At 28.9% G+C, this 17,414-nt stretch overlaps 1 protein-coding gene across 3 annotated transcripts in view; it reads right to left on the bottom strand.

Annotated features, from left to right (window-relative positions):
• Positions 1-17,414, bottom strand: part of LOC113551069 (collagen alpha-1(XVIII) chain-like) — a 229,410-nt gene that overhangs the window by 196,430 nt on the left and 15,566 nt on the right. For all 3 annotated transcript variants that reach the window (XM_026953101.1, XM_026953103.1, XM_026953102.1), the window contains exon 2: positions 10,032-10,114. In XM_026953101.1, the coding sequence (XP_026808902.1) occupies positions 10,032-10,114 (83 nt within the window). The remainder of the gene's footprint in view (positions 1-10,031; positions 10,115-17,414) is intronic.

Below are 17,414 nucleotides of genomic sequence, written 5' to 3'. Positions count from 1 at the left end.
TTCGATCAATTCGACTAATTTTTTAAAAATTAAAATGTATTGAATATTTCAGGCTAAATACAATAAATAATGAGAAACTATTTTTACTAAAATCATGTTATGTATTATTTTATTCGTCTAATTGAATTATATTGCATATTATTTTTTTCTTCTAAACAAATTTTTAATTTATTTGTAGTTTATTATTATTGATTAAAAATTAAAGCTACGCATTATTTTTGTATTATTATCATTATTTTTAATTTCACTTATGACTTTAAAATATAATTAAAATTAATTAATTAAGCTGACATCATTTCAAAAAATTCTTTAATAATTAAACATAAAATTAATAATTTTACTTAATAAATTATTTTTTAAGTACTCCTTTATCTATTAAAGAATATAATTCTTTGAATCGCATATTATACAATAAGTGTTATACAAACGGACCATATTTTATCTTTGAAACTGTATTTTATGAAGGCAGTCTATAAATCCCGAGTTTTATGAAGTATAAAATATTTATATCAGATATATTGCTCTATATAATACTACTAATATAAATATTTTATACTTTTTATATTATAATGTTTTCGCTAAAAATATATGATTATAGCATATTTTATATGTACACATGTATGAATAATATTATATTAATTTTAAAAACTTGTGTCTATAATAACTAAAAACTAAAACTAGGGAACACTATTTTTTAAGGGCATCTGATTAACAAATTAAATCAAAATTATATAAAATAGTGATTTTGAAAAAGGAACGATTCAAGATTTAATTTTTTTTTTTAGTTTCAACAATAAAATGTTTATGACTATTTTAATTAAAATCTTTAAAATAAATAAGTGTATCAGTGTAAAATACTGTACCCGAATACTTAGTGGTTCTAGAAGATGTAGAGTATATTAGATCACATCATTTAGTAGTCCTAAAATAAACCATGTTCCAATACTTTTACGCTTTTCTTCTATGAATATAAAAAATTTTTATTTTTTACTTAGTATCTGAATAACAAGTTATTAGTTGTAAAAAAAGAGAGAGAGCATAAAATTACTTTGGTATATCTTGTAAAGTCAAAAAAATCTACCTCAAACCCGATTAACAATCGTTGATGTAGGGTTATCAGTTTACCCACGAAAATGATTGAATTAATTATGTATACAAATTAGTTTTAATTACATTTTAAGATTTGTCCACGAATTATTTAATTTATTAAAATCAGAATGCACGTTAGAAAAAAAAAATAATAAATAAAGCATAAATCATTTTGATTCAGTGTTTATCAAAACCTACAAAAACTTGTAATAATTCATAAAAAATATCATATTTAAAAAGTTAAATAAATAAAACTAAACAAAAGTGCATTACCTACATACGCATTACTCTTATCGGCTACCTTAAAAATATCTTTTGATTTAGTGTTTGCACACTATGAAAATTAAGACGTACATCTATAGCGAACAACATTTTGATTTTCTTATTTTTTTTTTTTTTAACATAACTTTTAATTAATTCATATGGATTCAGTTTATGACAAACTATTGTTGCTCAGTTGTTTACAAAATTTAAATCAACAGCATAATCAATACTCAGTGACCGTAAATATCGTTATTCATCATTATTTGTTATTTTTAGCTCCAACTTGTGATATAATTAAAAACTACCATTTCCCTGACCGTGTTACTTTATTTCGGCAATTTTTATACTTATTTTTTTTATTCGATATCTATAATATTATGATATTATGCTATATTGAGTTAGAAAATGGTCAAAAAATAATTTCAAGAGTACGATAAGTTATCAGTTATGGAGATATTTTTTTTTTAATTTAAAATGCAATTAAACTACACAAAATTAATACAAAAATATGTAAACGTTCAAAAAAAAAAAAATAATAATAATAATAAATAAAAATCAATAATTTTTGAACCGTTTTCAAGTCAATATCAAAACTCATAAAAGAAAGGGTAATAATAAATTATTTAATAAAAATAATAACAGAGATAAAATAAAATGATAATTACGAAAATTAAAATAAATACCATTACTACATTACCAGATTTTCATATTTAATTTATAATCAAATTTGTACGAAGGGTGCATATTAAACAAGGCTAAAATGTCGACGTCTTCTCACGCAGCAACGTATTGGGGTTGAAAAGAGTTGAGAAAAAAACAAAATTATATCAAACCGACTCGACGTAAGCTCTCGCTGCTATCTTTATTTTGCGTGAACTCAGACACTGTTATGAAATATATATTACTCAAAACTGGTGCTTATTTAATTCAACACACAATAGTGACAAATTTGACATACAAATCAGTATAAAAAACAAACGAGCCATACACTTAGATAACTTCTGATAAAATAATTGGGTTAATTAAATGTAAGTAATCGGAGTTCAATATCGTGTGTTCTTAAAAATATGATACGGTAAATTCGTGAAAGAGCTGAATCGTATTGAACAATGTGAAATTGAGATTTATTACAAAATTTTATCTTCATATTTTTTTTTTCCAAACCAATATTTATCACCGTGAAATAGACACATAATATAATACTATAGAATAAGCAAACAATATTTGTTTTCTCGATTGCGAGAAAAAAATACTATCTTATTTACAAATTATTAACTTCAAGCACGCAACGACACGCGACGTAGGTACTTCAAAGAATAAAAACCGTCAGATAAATAATAAAAATATAAACTTTATAAACTATATTAATTCTACAAAAATGTTCACTACAATATTATTATTATACGTGCAATCATCAACACAATATTATACACGTCTTTTTAAAATAATATATAATATTTTTTATCGTGATTTACCGGAATAAGAGTTTTTAGAATTTCGTTTTTCCCCCTCGAGCTGTGTGTCTAACTGTCGAGTGGTTAAACGGCTGTTAAAGAGGAGTCGTATTAAACGGTTATAAGAGCACTCTTTACCCGTTTTGTTTTACTTTCCAACTATCTCCGACATACCAAGAAGACGCGCGAGAAAACAATACTGAAATAAATATTGAATATTTTTAAATCTCCGACAGTGGCTGAAACACACGTACGATGTACATGTTTCATTATAATAAATATCACGGTGCGTTTGCGATTCGGTAACATGGTCTGTGCATTAAATCGTTATTCCGTGTAATTCCGCAGGCGGATAACGCGCAGCGAGTCTGCGGTGGACACAAAAGTTTCCGCCGTTGAAAAACCATCGGGTTGTGACGAGTAGGTGTAGGACGGTAGGTAACAGGGGAAATCCACTGTTCGGATGATGATGATGATGGTGATGATGATGGCGACAGCGTATAATATTATGTTTGACGATGCTGCACAGGAATCGTTAAAAATCGAATGAGTACTTATTAGTAGTGCTGCGGCGGCGGCGGTGGAGCGTCGTTAAAAACCGTAGTGCCAGCGTCGAAAATAAACCGCCCGAGAAACGACGCCGATTTATTTACGGGATTATCAATTTTTGCCACCGGCCGAGATACCAATCTCCTTGTCGGTCATCAATTTTCCGGTCGAAAACCCGTCGGGAACAGGGAGAAAAAAAAAATATATATATATATATATATACACACACGATAAACAGTCAAAAGTGTGGTGACGGTCGGGCGATTTCGACGGGCGGTAGACGATGGCGGAGAGGACAAGAGGCGTGAGAGTGACCTGTACACGTCGGTGGTTCATTTGTCCGGTATCCCGTAAATCTGGACGGAGGATCGATGTTTTCCGACCTGGCTTTAAGTCGAACGGGAAAAACGTATACCACATGCCGTTTATAGGTGCGCGGTGGCAGCGGTCACGGCGGAAAGTGTCGGACGGTAGGTACCGGCGGCGGCCGTAGTGACTATACGACGGCCGTGGAAAATAATTAAATTCCATACAAAAAGGAACGGTGTGCAGAGGTACCGTCCCGGTGCCGGACGGGCGGGCGGCGCATCCGTTGTTGACGTAATTTATCAAACGATCTTCCGGTCGGATTTGAGCATTTCCCGAAAAGCTCGTACAGGAAATGAAACGGTGCAAAAAAAAAAAACACAAGCCGTCGCGGCAATTCGACAACTCTCAGTTGACGTGTATATAACAATAACAATAGTAATAATACGTAGCGGCGGTGGCTCGAGAAACGAAACGTACGGAAAAAAAATACATACAATAACCATCGACCGAATGGACTTACGTCCGATTGCTCGCCATCTATCATACGATTATGGCACGCGCCGACGCACACCACACGTGTCGGTTTCCAAGAGATGGCGGTAACGTATTCTTGGTGACTGCCACTGTGCTCGTATCGTCAGCCGTAATAATTCACACATTCGTCGGAATTTATTACTTTTAAAATTACGACGTAATTTTTTCATTTTACAGTCGCGGTTCGGTGTCAAGAACGACGGAATCGTACATAAAAAATAAAAAAAAAACCGTTGAGCAAACCATTCGGTTGTTCAATTCATCGTCGTCGTGGTCGTTGTCGTTTTAGTCACCCTTTTAGTATATATAAAATTGTGTATATAGTATACATGTACATACCATGGCTCGTAAATCAGTAGTTTTGTTGGTCGAAACTCTTTCGAGATAAAATGTAGCAGAAAAATGGAAAGAAAAATACAAAAAAAATCGGCGAGAAGTTTTGAAAAATACGCGTAGATAAATAACTTTTCTTCTTCTTTTTTTTTTCATTACAATCTTGAGTTATGGCGCGACGGACTCGATGAAAACTGCGAAATTCATTGTAACTTAGTATGCACTTTTATACTCGCTTTTCTTTGCGTTTCGTGAAAAAAAAAACTCACGACATTCATATTTCATTCACACAAACGTACAGCAAATTATATTAACATAATTTCAAACGTTATTAACAAACATAATATAATAATATGTTCCATTCTCCGAGAATTGTAAATGTTCGTGAAAAAAATGAACGTAAATTAAATTAGTTTTTAGTTTAGATTGTGTAATATCTATGTGTGCAAAAAATTTGTATTCATTCCATTTTGATGAGTTAGTAATTGTTTTAATTTTTATACAGTTTTGTTTAATTTTATTAGCGTATACTCGTCTATTACTAAGGTAAAATTAACTGAACATAAAAAAAAAATAGTACAATTTGATGAGCGTGGAATTTGTATGATGAAGATTATTTTAATGTATTATTTTGGACACATTTTATTTTATTTTAAAATAGAAATGCGACTATCAGGATAATTGTCTTAGGAATTTTTATTTAAAATGAAGGAAATTTAAGTAAGTGAGTACAATAGCCATATATTTTAATACTATAATAGTTTTGTTAAGAATAATCATTCAAGAAGTTGCATTACTGGATAGCTCCTCCACTCAATTCCTCGGTCTTTTTAAATTATAGTTAATTTAATTTATCTTATTTTCTATTAACCTTATAAACATCATTTGAGCTTATTGTAAAATATATTTAAAAGTTAAACAGAAAAAAAACGAAGAAGAATTACAACATGCACTATGTACAAACATGTTGTATTCAGTAAGTTCTAAAAAAAAACCCATTTTATAAAATACGAGTATAATGTAATATTGGAGCGATTTCCTTTTAATTTAATATTGTTGATAAACGATTTGCAACTTACGGAATAAATATTAATGATAAATTGGTTTAACATACTAGTTTTACAAGGAAAATGTAATGGGACAGTTTTCCGTATAAACACGAAGAGTCTTGTTTTGACAAATATATAGTAAGTGCGTTTATACTTGGTTAAATATATTAACGTATACATATATTTTGTTGTTCAATTATTGTTTAAGACTAAATTATACATCAGTAACTTGAAAATATGTATATGTTAATCTCAACGGAACAAAGCAACAAGAGTACTTGACTATTAACAATATTGTATAGGCGGCTATAGTATTATATACATATATTTTTTTGAATTTTTAACAGATGTGTATCATTATTGCATACACGGAACGCCATGTTAGAATATTCCATTTGATCGCGATTTGTGTAACTATTACCTATTAAAATAATTGTTGTCGTCTAGCTATCCATTTATTTTAATAGATAAATGTACCAATTTAAATTAATTAACCTCATCTAAATGTTCAGTATCATACAATCGGATATGTTTCATAACGGTATGTTGTTAAAAATAACATGGTATAATTAATAACGCAACACAAATGATGGCGTCTGATGTGAGTATTAAACATAATACAAAATAACCAAATCGAGCAGAATAAAACCGCGATGTAATTTTATACGGAAGTATAAAGTACCTATAAAAGTAAAATTGTATTTTAATTAATTTGTATATGGCGTTATCGCACCGTATTAATTACGCGTGATCGCCGATCAGACATATATTTCGAATGATCACACAAATGAGATTGAGGTCGTTCCGTATACGTTTGCATAATAATTGCAGGCTTGTACTGCTATTTAATAAATTGTTTAACGATCGGTTTAATTGCTAATCAATTTCGGTCGTTCCGTCGAAACGCGTATAAAATATTAATAGGATTTCGACATGGTCACATTTTACAGGATTCGTCGAAACCTTCTACCGTAAAAAAAAAAAAATGTGTATATATGTATATCCCGAACGGATCAGAGCACGTCCGTTGTGATTTGCGTCAACGTGATCAGCACTAAAACGCAAAGGGTTTAAAAGTTGCGCCAAAGTAATGGTATGCATCGGGGCTGGAAGTGCCTCGGATAAAAACCATCCTATATTATATTATACTTAAGAGTTAAGGAGCGTTTTATTTTTTATTTTTTTACTATAATTATTATTATCATTCAAACGCATCCCTCGGTAGTAACGTAAACGGAGGAATAATAATTACGGGTATTATCCACTTAACGACCTCTCCTGCGGGATTCCCGCGCTTAAACCGGGCTCTCTAAAACCACAGACTTTCGGCGTACGTTCAAAACAGACGGGACGCCGTTTAGAGAAAACAATGACAAAATTGTTGATTCGGCCGAGCGTGTTTCAGGACACGTTATAGGCCCGCAAAATTTGGCTTTATGTCTCTAGGACGGCGCTCTGGACGTGTTGAACAACAGTCGATTTGTTGACTGATCGGAAAGCCGTCGGTTTTCCTCTTCGTAATAATATTATTTTGACGTTGTAGATTTAATCGTCGATTACTAATATGTTGGCATAGTGGTAATATATATATATATGTGTTATTTGTATTTTAAATATGAGCAGATTGTGCGCAGTTAAGGCGTTTATAGAGAATATTCGACAGTAGGAAAGGGTGGTGACGAATCTGGATAATATTGTTTTATACAGAGCGATTTACAAATCACACTGACTACTATTTTTCTTTCTTTCTTTTTTTTTTTTTTACTGTTTTAGTCAAATTATGTTTTTTTTTTCGATATATATATGATTGTCTGCGTATTGATAATATTTTAAAGTACTTAAATTTGTATACCATTTAACGAGAAATTATGCCATTTTGTTTCCCCTAATGCAAATTATTTTTTTTATGGTAAACTGTTAAGCAGGTATCATTTTTCAGAATATCGATGTGCCCGAATTAAAATTCAAACAAATAATTGTTGAGTTATTTAAATGTGTGTACTAAAGGTTTATGGCAATAGAACGGGGGAAGATAATAAGTGGAATACAATGGTGTTATGATGATATTATATTAACAATACAATTATTATAATCATTAAAATGTATGGAAACTAACCGAGTATAATAAGTACCAAATTAAATATTACATACATTTTAAATTTATGTAAAGCATTTTTATGATATAATATTCCTTAGTTTATTAATTTTAATTACTCAAAAATATTGGGTTTAATTTTGATTTCGATATAACAACATTTTTCGAAAAAAAAATATAGAAAACTGTTTAAACTATATAAAAAATCTAAGTATTCGATAACATGGACTTAAATACACCTAAAAGTTTCAAAAATCCAAATTTTATAAGTTCATTATTAAATTTAAAGTTAGACGTGAGCATGATTTGTGGTTCACTCTGTATAAAAAGAACGATGGAGCCATGAGCACGTGACTGCCATACCGAGAATAGAAGTTTTGAAAATCGGACCTCGTGCAATCTTCAGCGAACATATATATATGTATTATAATATAATCGCGTGTCCTAAACGAGTGCTGCAATATAATTCAAACCAATTTGAATGTAAACGGAATTGTTTGTTGATTTTAAAACGCACGTACTTGGTTTCTTGTGATATTTGTTAAATAAACAGAAAATGTACAACGATCCAAGAAAACCCTGCGCCAATGTTTCATAAATTATAATATTATATTTGCGTATTCTGATTTCGTCATTACAGTAGGTATTACAATAAATTATGATATTATCGACTTAACTTTTAATTACCTTGTACAACAATGAACACTGTATCCGTATAAAACAATAAAACGTCGAAACGAAAATTTTCGACTTTCCGTCTGGGAATAAGACGTATTTCAAGTTTGAATAAAGAAAATTACCAAAAAATTAAATCGTTTTAATATAATCATATTGCATTCATTCAATATAGTTGTAGTCAATAAACATTCTTTACCGTAATTATGATTATCATCCATTAATGAATTTCATTGCAGTAACGGGTTTAATGGATTAAATAATATTGTACATTTCATTATTAATCACGTTTAGCAGATTATCTCGTACATATTATTGTGTTATAATATAATACAATACTACACCAACCGTGCGGAAATGGGAGTGAATCCGTATAAATAAACCACATCAAACACACGGCAAATTTTCTTTTGAACCGGCAAAATGTACGCGTATAACAATAATAATAGATATCGGTAGCGGAGGGTTGGTTGAATATTTGCCAACAGCAGACGTTCGGGTGTTCCCGCCGGGCGAATGACACTAAATCAAAAGGCTTACCTCTGAATAATTTCGACGTGCGAGTACATATTATAATGTATTGCGTGCATACAGCGAGATCGCGCGATGACTAACGGTACAGAAATTGCATCGGTATGATATTCTACAAGCATATTATGATAATAGTAATAGAGAAACCCGCAAGCGCGTTAACGTTTCCGTTGAGGCCAATGACACCGTAATGATATTGTATAGCTATAGGTAGGGTCCGCATAAAAACGCCCCGAAAACTATCGAAAAGCTCTATAAAACATAACTAAAAAAGCTTTCTAAAAATCCCCTTAAAAACTATTCACATTTTTTCGTAGACAAGCAAGCAAGTAGAAAACGATGGTATCACGTTCGACATTCTTCGCGATTATCTTAGTTGAGCTAATGGTAATACAAAAAAAAAAAATGAAAATTGAGCGTGTACATAAATAAATAGTACACTCGAAATAGATACGCAATCAATATGTCACTCTAACCGACTAATAAATTAACCGTTATTTGTTCGAGTCACGATATAATATTAAACACACAGTAAAATACCTAAACAGTATTAAAGCAAATATTATGAAAACAATCTAATAATATTGAAACCATAGTATGATTACACGATTTGATAGACCGAATTTCCTAATTCGCAATAAAAATGTATGTAATGTTCAATACATGCGAGGAGTATGGCTTAAATTTAATAAAAAAAAAAAAAACCCATAAGAACACAACAGGAAAACACGCAAAATGAAAATTTTAAACTTCGAAGTATCTGTTACATGAAACGAATTACCAATGTTATTCGGGTGCATTGTACCAGAGCACCTGAAAACAATGCATTTTGCATTTTAATCTGATCCCCAATATTATAACGATACGGTAAATGGCACGTGGCACGGTCGCCATGACGACGAGGGCGCATGTTGCGGTTTTTGTAATACCACATATCGTAACAAAAGCTCATAATATTACAATAATAACTCTGTCGTCGACCGATTACGACGTTGCATGTCGCGCCGTCAATCATATTCAGCCGTGTTTTTGCACGAATTCTCCAAAATAGGACGCTGTTGTAGTATCGTTACGAGATGAAAATTCCAGTAATATGTTTTTTGTTTTAGGTTGGGTGGGTAGGGGAAATGCTCTTATTTCGTTACATACTTGGCAAAACTTTTTCATCTGCAAATTCATCGGTGGCTGTACCGACACTGCACAGCGTTGCGTAGACTACGATCAATGTCCACCTGAAACCAAACGTATAATATTTCTGTTAAAAACGATTTAAAAAAAAAAAAAAAAATTCAAACGACCACATAAGTGAAGCAACTATAAATGCGCTTGTGCACTACATCTGTAGGTTTGCCATGGACAGTGGTGATTGAGCAAAACCGAATAAATAATATACAGTCCGAAAATATGATGCTTTCTTCACGAACTCGCCGGGGTGTTAAATGGTTGACGTACGTCGATGTGACGGGTTCGATAGATCAAATTGTCGAATGAGACAATAATTATTTAGTATATCATATGACTGCGATTTCAGTAATTACATATCAGTTGTTGGGAATGTGGTTTTATGTTTAATTCGATTTAAGTCTAATATTTACTTTTTTTCAAAGCCGAAATACGTCTTATAACATTATTCGTTTTATTTATTTTACTTTTAAAAATTAAAACAATTTTTTTTTTATCTGTGGTTATTTTTTTTTTTTACTTAGATAAAATATTATGGTTTTGACACTATTAAGTTTCTTTGGTAATTCCAAAAAAAAATTATGAATTGACTAGAGTTTTTGAAACGTACTCTTTTCATTTTCGAACGGTAAAAATAAAAATAAGTATAGAGATGTAATATCTAATTAATCTTAATTTCTATTTTACAAAAAAAAAAAAAAAAAAATCAACGAGATCTTAAAGTTTTTTAAGCACGAAGACCTTAGCCAAAGTAAAAATAATTGTTTATATATATATATATATATATAACCTATATAAGGAAAGTAAAAACTATGAATAATAAAACTATAAGAGTATAATGAAAAGTTGGAAAGTTGATTAAAAATATTTCCGTTGCTAAAAAAAAAATTGGAATATTTTATACTCATAACAATCGGTAAAAACTATAAAGTATCAAAAAATATAATATAACGATTTTTAACAAAAGGAGAAATAAATTATTATTATAATGTTATAATATTATATTATACAATATAGGTGAATTAAAGATTAAGTAAAATGTACCGTTTAAAGTAAATTGTACTTTATAAATTTTAATGGAAAAAATATTAGAAAAATAAAATTACTTGGCATATACTATAGTGTAAGGTGTATTATATTTTAGGTTCTAAATGTAAGAAATTTTTATTTGTTTTTGAAGGAATCAAATCATATATTTTAAAGTGCATTATTATTGTCATTATTTGATGTATCATCTTTTTTTAGAAATTTCTCAGTTTTAAAATATGTATTTAAGGTATTGCATTTTAAGCAATACACAGTTGCAAAATAATAATACATAATAAGAATTTTGAGTTTATGGATTAATTGTTTGTTCGTGAATATTTATTAATAAAGGAAGCATGGTTTATATGAATAATATGATTATTAAATTTATAAAAAAAAAACGAAATGGGTAACTGCTCTAGAGGAGTCGATTAACTAGAGTATTGTATTTAGTTTATTTTAATTTAATTGCTAAAAAATAAATTCAGGGTGTAGACTATCAGCTATTTAGCTAGCATATCATCATATAAATATATTGCTATTAATAATTATTATAGTGATTTATTAAAAGGTTGTATATATCTAACTTAAATTGAAATGATATTAACCCTTAATTGTTCAAATGTTATTTTATTATTTTTATAATACTTTAATTTATTATACTTTGTATAATCTGCATTCTTTTTATAATATTATGCTTTTTATGATAATAACATATAACTGATATTATTTGTTACAAAAACAATATAATTATATAATTTGTTTATTTTAGCTCAAAAACTAAACTTTTAGTGTTACACAATGTTATGTTAAGTACCTAATTAATTATCTACTTAATGTAATACGTATTAAGCAACGTTATAAACAATGAAAATATCGGTTTAAATATACAAATATATTACAGAAATCTAAATAAATAGACTCAAACTATTTTACGTTATATAACCTTCGTTGTTTGTACACAAACTCTTCTGTTGTTATTTATTTTTTTTATTTTTACATAATATAAAACAACCATACTCCGAATGATGATAACTATCGACCGAATAAGAAGTCCCAACACTATTATGGTCTCAATGGGATTAAATATTATGTTTGATTTAAACCATTTTTTTTATTATTATTTTACATACGTATATATTGTAAAAAATTTGGCAATATTTATTTATTTCTAACTAAAGTTTTACATTTTATAATATAATTAAAGTAATAGAAGTTGGTCACTTCCAAGCCATCGGCTATATGGATACGAGAGTTAATAACAACAGTATAAAATTAATATTAATAATAAGTTATTCAACATACAATATGTAGAAAAAAAAAAAACGTTAAAAATAAATAATAATAATATTATGAATTAATTTATAGGTAATAGTATTGGTTTTGTGAATTTTAAAGAATATAGGTACTAAGATAAGGAGAAAATAAAAGGAATAAATAAATAAATGTAGGTATCTAACTACTGTTTTTAAAGTAAATGCATACATAATAAAATATGTAAATCAAATGTACGACTATAGTATATGAATCTTAAAATATATTTTCAAAATGATTGTATTGTCCTGAAATAAGTTTAATAGAGTTCGATTTCATAATAATATTGTATTATACAAATGTAAAACAAATACAAATATATTAGTTAGGCGTAGAATAATTTAATTTAAAAGCCATTATATCTATTTTGGTCGTCTGTTAATTAGAAATCAAATTAAATAATAGTTTTTATTCACAATTTGCATTTTGAAGATATTTATGTACATTTCACTCATGTGCGTTTCTATATTTAAAATTCAAATTATTATTTATTAGTTACTTATCAAAAATTATGACAGAATTGTGTTTTTTACTACTATATTTTTAAACTATACTTGTAAAGTATATAATGTAATGGCGAAGTAATATATAAGAGTAAAGTAATTTGTATTATGACATTATCATAGGTTGAAAATACAATAGTAACATGTTAATATATCTTGTAAATGAGAAAATATATCCACAAATGTACGTTTCTGTCAACTTCAGATATAATATACAGCGAAAAGTAGGGTTAACGCCACGACGTGTGATTAAAATTTCAAGCGTGGAATGCTGAAGAACCGGGAATGTAGTAAAACTAAAAAAAACTTACTAAATTATACAGTTATGCAAGTCTTTATCTATAATTTTTAAAATATTGCAACCATTAAAATAACGCTGTGTATTGTGGAGAATAAATTTATCACGCACAAATTGAGTGGACAATAAATAATGGTCCTATACATATTTTAATTTTTTAATTTTATTTATTAGTGCAACAAGCCGAATAGATAATAATTGAAATTAACAGTCGTGTGGCTTAAACGGAGTGACCAACCAGCTGCAGTACTCGGGTTCTATAAATATTTTAATGTGTGTACAACAGTTGATTGTACAGAGTAATATTATACATTTTGTGTGCATTTAACCAAATATTTTTACCAGTGTAAAGAGCGAAAAATAAAAAAACATACCTACAGCTATCGTTGATGTAAAAGCAGTTTAAACACGTGTAATTAATTCTTAACTCAGAGTCTTACGACCGAGAAGAGTGTACCATTATTGTGTATGTGTTAGCAAACTAAATTATCTATAGAACGTTTTAAAATAAAAAAATATTACATCAATTCGTGTACGGAGTTTGAAAGAAAAAAATGCAATCAAGTGTTTCTGGCCAACTGCCTGCTGTTACGATTGCCGGTGGCAATGCACGTTTTACCATGCAGCCGAGGCCCGACGCTAAAACAGTCGGCCGACGTTATTAAGTATATTTTGGAGAAATACTTTGGGCACATATTTTATTCAAATACCATTGCCGGGACGGGACTAGACGAGATATCTACTGTTTCGACGAATTGAAACTCGCCCGTCGTCACGGCGGTGGCTCGTACAATATTATTACAACGAATTAGCAGGACGACACGACGTTTCGTTAATTCGGTTTGACGCGATGACGACACCAGTTCATCAAATGTAACGCGAGACATATTAATATTATGACGTAACGCAATTTCCATCGCGATGTCTGGTGGTGGGTTATGACTAATATAAAATTGCTGCATCGGTGTTTTGTTCTACAGGACGCGGATAATTATAATTTAAAGATTAAAAACGAGTAGTCGATAACTTTCGGATGAAAATAGTGAACGAAAAGATTTTAATTTAAATGCTAATTTTAATAGGCTTTGGCAAGCGTTGGTAACGGATTCATAATTTTTCAAAGTTTCGCTCCCGATTTATTATCTGACTATGCATTAATATACGACTACGTCGGACGGGTAAAAAATTCAGAAAACTTTTATTTTTTATGCATTTTCTTCCAGTAATCTTTATTCAGTGATTTTTTTCCTACTTGTTTATTATTAGACCAAACCTAATCCTGTCAGGATCGTTTATACGATTCACAGAAATTATATATTTTATTATTAATAATTATGAGAGTCACACGTCATTAGAAATATATCTTCGTGACGTCTTAATTGCATAGAGCTACACTCCTACAGTATGTACTCGGCCGTCATTAAATTAAAACTAAAATAAATCATTTTAATTATTCAATCTTTGAATTGGAATGCACACATTTTCCAAAAAGAAACAAATGTTATAGCAGTTTTATCGAACCATTAATTATTTTGTTTTCAAAATAAAATTTTAAATTTAGTATTTTTTTGTTAATTGTAAATATAAATTTCATCAATATTATTTATTATTGTTGAGCAACATCTAAATATTAAAAACTAAAAACTAAAAGTATTTTTAGCTAATATTTTCCTCTATAATATAATCCGTTTTCCTGAGATGCTTTGATGTTTAGATTTGTGGTCAGTTCAAAAGTACGAATACGTTTAATATTTGTATTGGTTTGTTCAAATTTATAAATTTATTTTATAAAAAACAATGATAAATATATAGAAAAAATAAATAAACTTGTTTCAGACAAAAATTCTATAAATTCATGAACATGTTTTGTGACGTCAATTTTGCTTAAGAACTCTCTATAATATAGAGGTTAGAATATATAGACTTTACATATACGGTTCTGTATGTTTTCTAAAATTATTTTTATTAATAAAATTATAAAATTTGCTGACAAATCAAGTCAGTTATTTTAATCTGATGATAAAAAATTAAAATGTTAAGAAGTCATCGTATTATTCTATTCCCAAATAATCTACGTTATCATACGTTTTTTTTTTTTTTGCTTGTTGTTTTTTCAGATCCAAAAACCGTATAAGGTATAGCCATATATTTTGTAATGTTTAACAGGATTTTGCCCAAGTAACAGTTTATTTGACAATACGCAATACACATATATCAATTATACCTCATAACTTATACTAAACGCAGTGATATCACAGTAGTTTATGTAAATTGATAATAAAAATGAAAAACACTGAGCAACCCGAGAGCATTCACTATAGAATATCATATTATTAATTTTACTAGTGATGACACGCACAGCAAAAATCATAAAATAAATTGTTATGTTTTCAAATTCATATTTTTATACGTTACGTACAACGCATTAATGTTTTTATAATGTGTATTGTGTACACTGAAATGTTATACTAAAATAATCAACATTGTCCGATGATATATTATATAAATATATAATAAAACGCAAGACATTTTATTTTTTATGTTTAGTAGATATTTTATTTTTGTTATTAGGGTCGTTAATTATATTTTTAAATACTGTGATGGGTTTTTTTATGAAGCTACCCTAAAAATAACAAATACTATCTGTGTTTAGTATTTTATTTGTACACAAATATACGTCATCGATAAAGCAAACATTATATAATTAAATATCGATAAAACCTACTTCTCAAAATTAATTTAAACCCGTGTTTCATTTTATTTTAAATACTTTCTGCCCACGATAAGTAAAAAAAAATATACATGTATATTTTTTTTATCTTTGAAAACTATGTCTACAAGGACAAAAATACATATAATATTATGTATATAGTTTACGAATAATTTATAACCATCACTTAAAATAATGTTTCCGAACAGTATTTACGGTCATGCATTGTTGTGTTCAATAACAATAGTAAGAACGTGCCACACGCATTGCAGTGCTAGTGGGGTCGTTCGCATAGGTACTGTACACCGATCAGACAAGTACAGCGTAAAGAAAGTAAGCAGATAATGAAGTTAAACGATTGATATCGTACTATGTTGTACTCGGTTAGTATATTTTTGTTTAAATAGTTAAAATTTGTAAAATAAAATAAATCTATTATGTCACAAAAAATATTTTGTGACATTATAGTAATTTAAGATTTCAAGAGGTAAAAGGTAACCTGACAAACTCTTACATCACGGAAAGTTGGTGTATATTATTTATGTTTAACTATCACCAAAGCATATATGTATATACTCTTCTTGAATATCGAATATAACAATATAAAATATTTCATCATCTCGGAAAGAAATCAGGATTGCTATCAAATTCTAAATATACGTTATTCGATCGATATCGTTGATAATAATAATATGATTATGTAAGAACGCACATCTCTATATATATATATATGATATTATTACCGAAATGAAATACGACGACTAAATAAATCTCAAGCGTTAACACGCCTACTGGACAATGTAACAGGTAGACTGTACTAAAAAAAAAATTATTTTCCCAACAACTAAATAATGTGACGAATCTTATTCGGATGTTTGCATTAAATAGTTGATGTTTTTATTGCATTTTTTACGCAGTTCATGTAGAGTATGTAAAGATACATATTTCTGTAAATCAAATTAAGAAGTATGTAATAATGCATTACTTATATTAAATTATATACCGACGTAATGATTTTTTCGATCATTCTATTAATATAGCATTATATAATATTTTAATAAAATATGTACGCACTTAACCAATATGACGTTTTGCTACCAATTTGTCCAATATTGTCTACCAATAATAGTCAAGTTTAAAAACTATAAAATAATATTTTTTCATCTCGATCCAACACTACTGGTTATTGTTCGTCTACGTTTTTGTACGATATAGAGATTACGCCAGTCAGATTATGAATTAATTCCATTGAGCACAACACTTTTGTTCCATAGAAAACGGGCTTAATATAAAACCTGAACGTTTTTGCTGATTAAATGTTTTTGTGATAATCCACTCTATATATTGCTCACGTTTACTTGTTGACCATATAACTGACCTCGTCAAACATGTGTAGCGGTCAGTATTTTTGATTAAGTCGTGAGTTTAGTACCTACACAATAAAGTCTCATTGTTTGTCTAATTCGAATTGGTAAAAATTTCTTGTTTTTTAAAAACGT

Source organism: Rhopalosiphum maidis, chromosome 2, assembly GCF_003676215.2.
Source record: "Rhopalosiphum maidis isolate BTI-1 chromosome 2, ASM367621v3, whole genome shotgun sequence".
Lineage (NCBI taxonomy): Eukaryota > Metazoa > Arthropoda > Insecta > Hemiptera > Aphididae > Rhopalosiphum > Rhopalosiphum maidis.
This window is presented reverse-complemented; position numbering and strand designations above follow the sequence as displayed.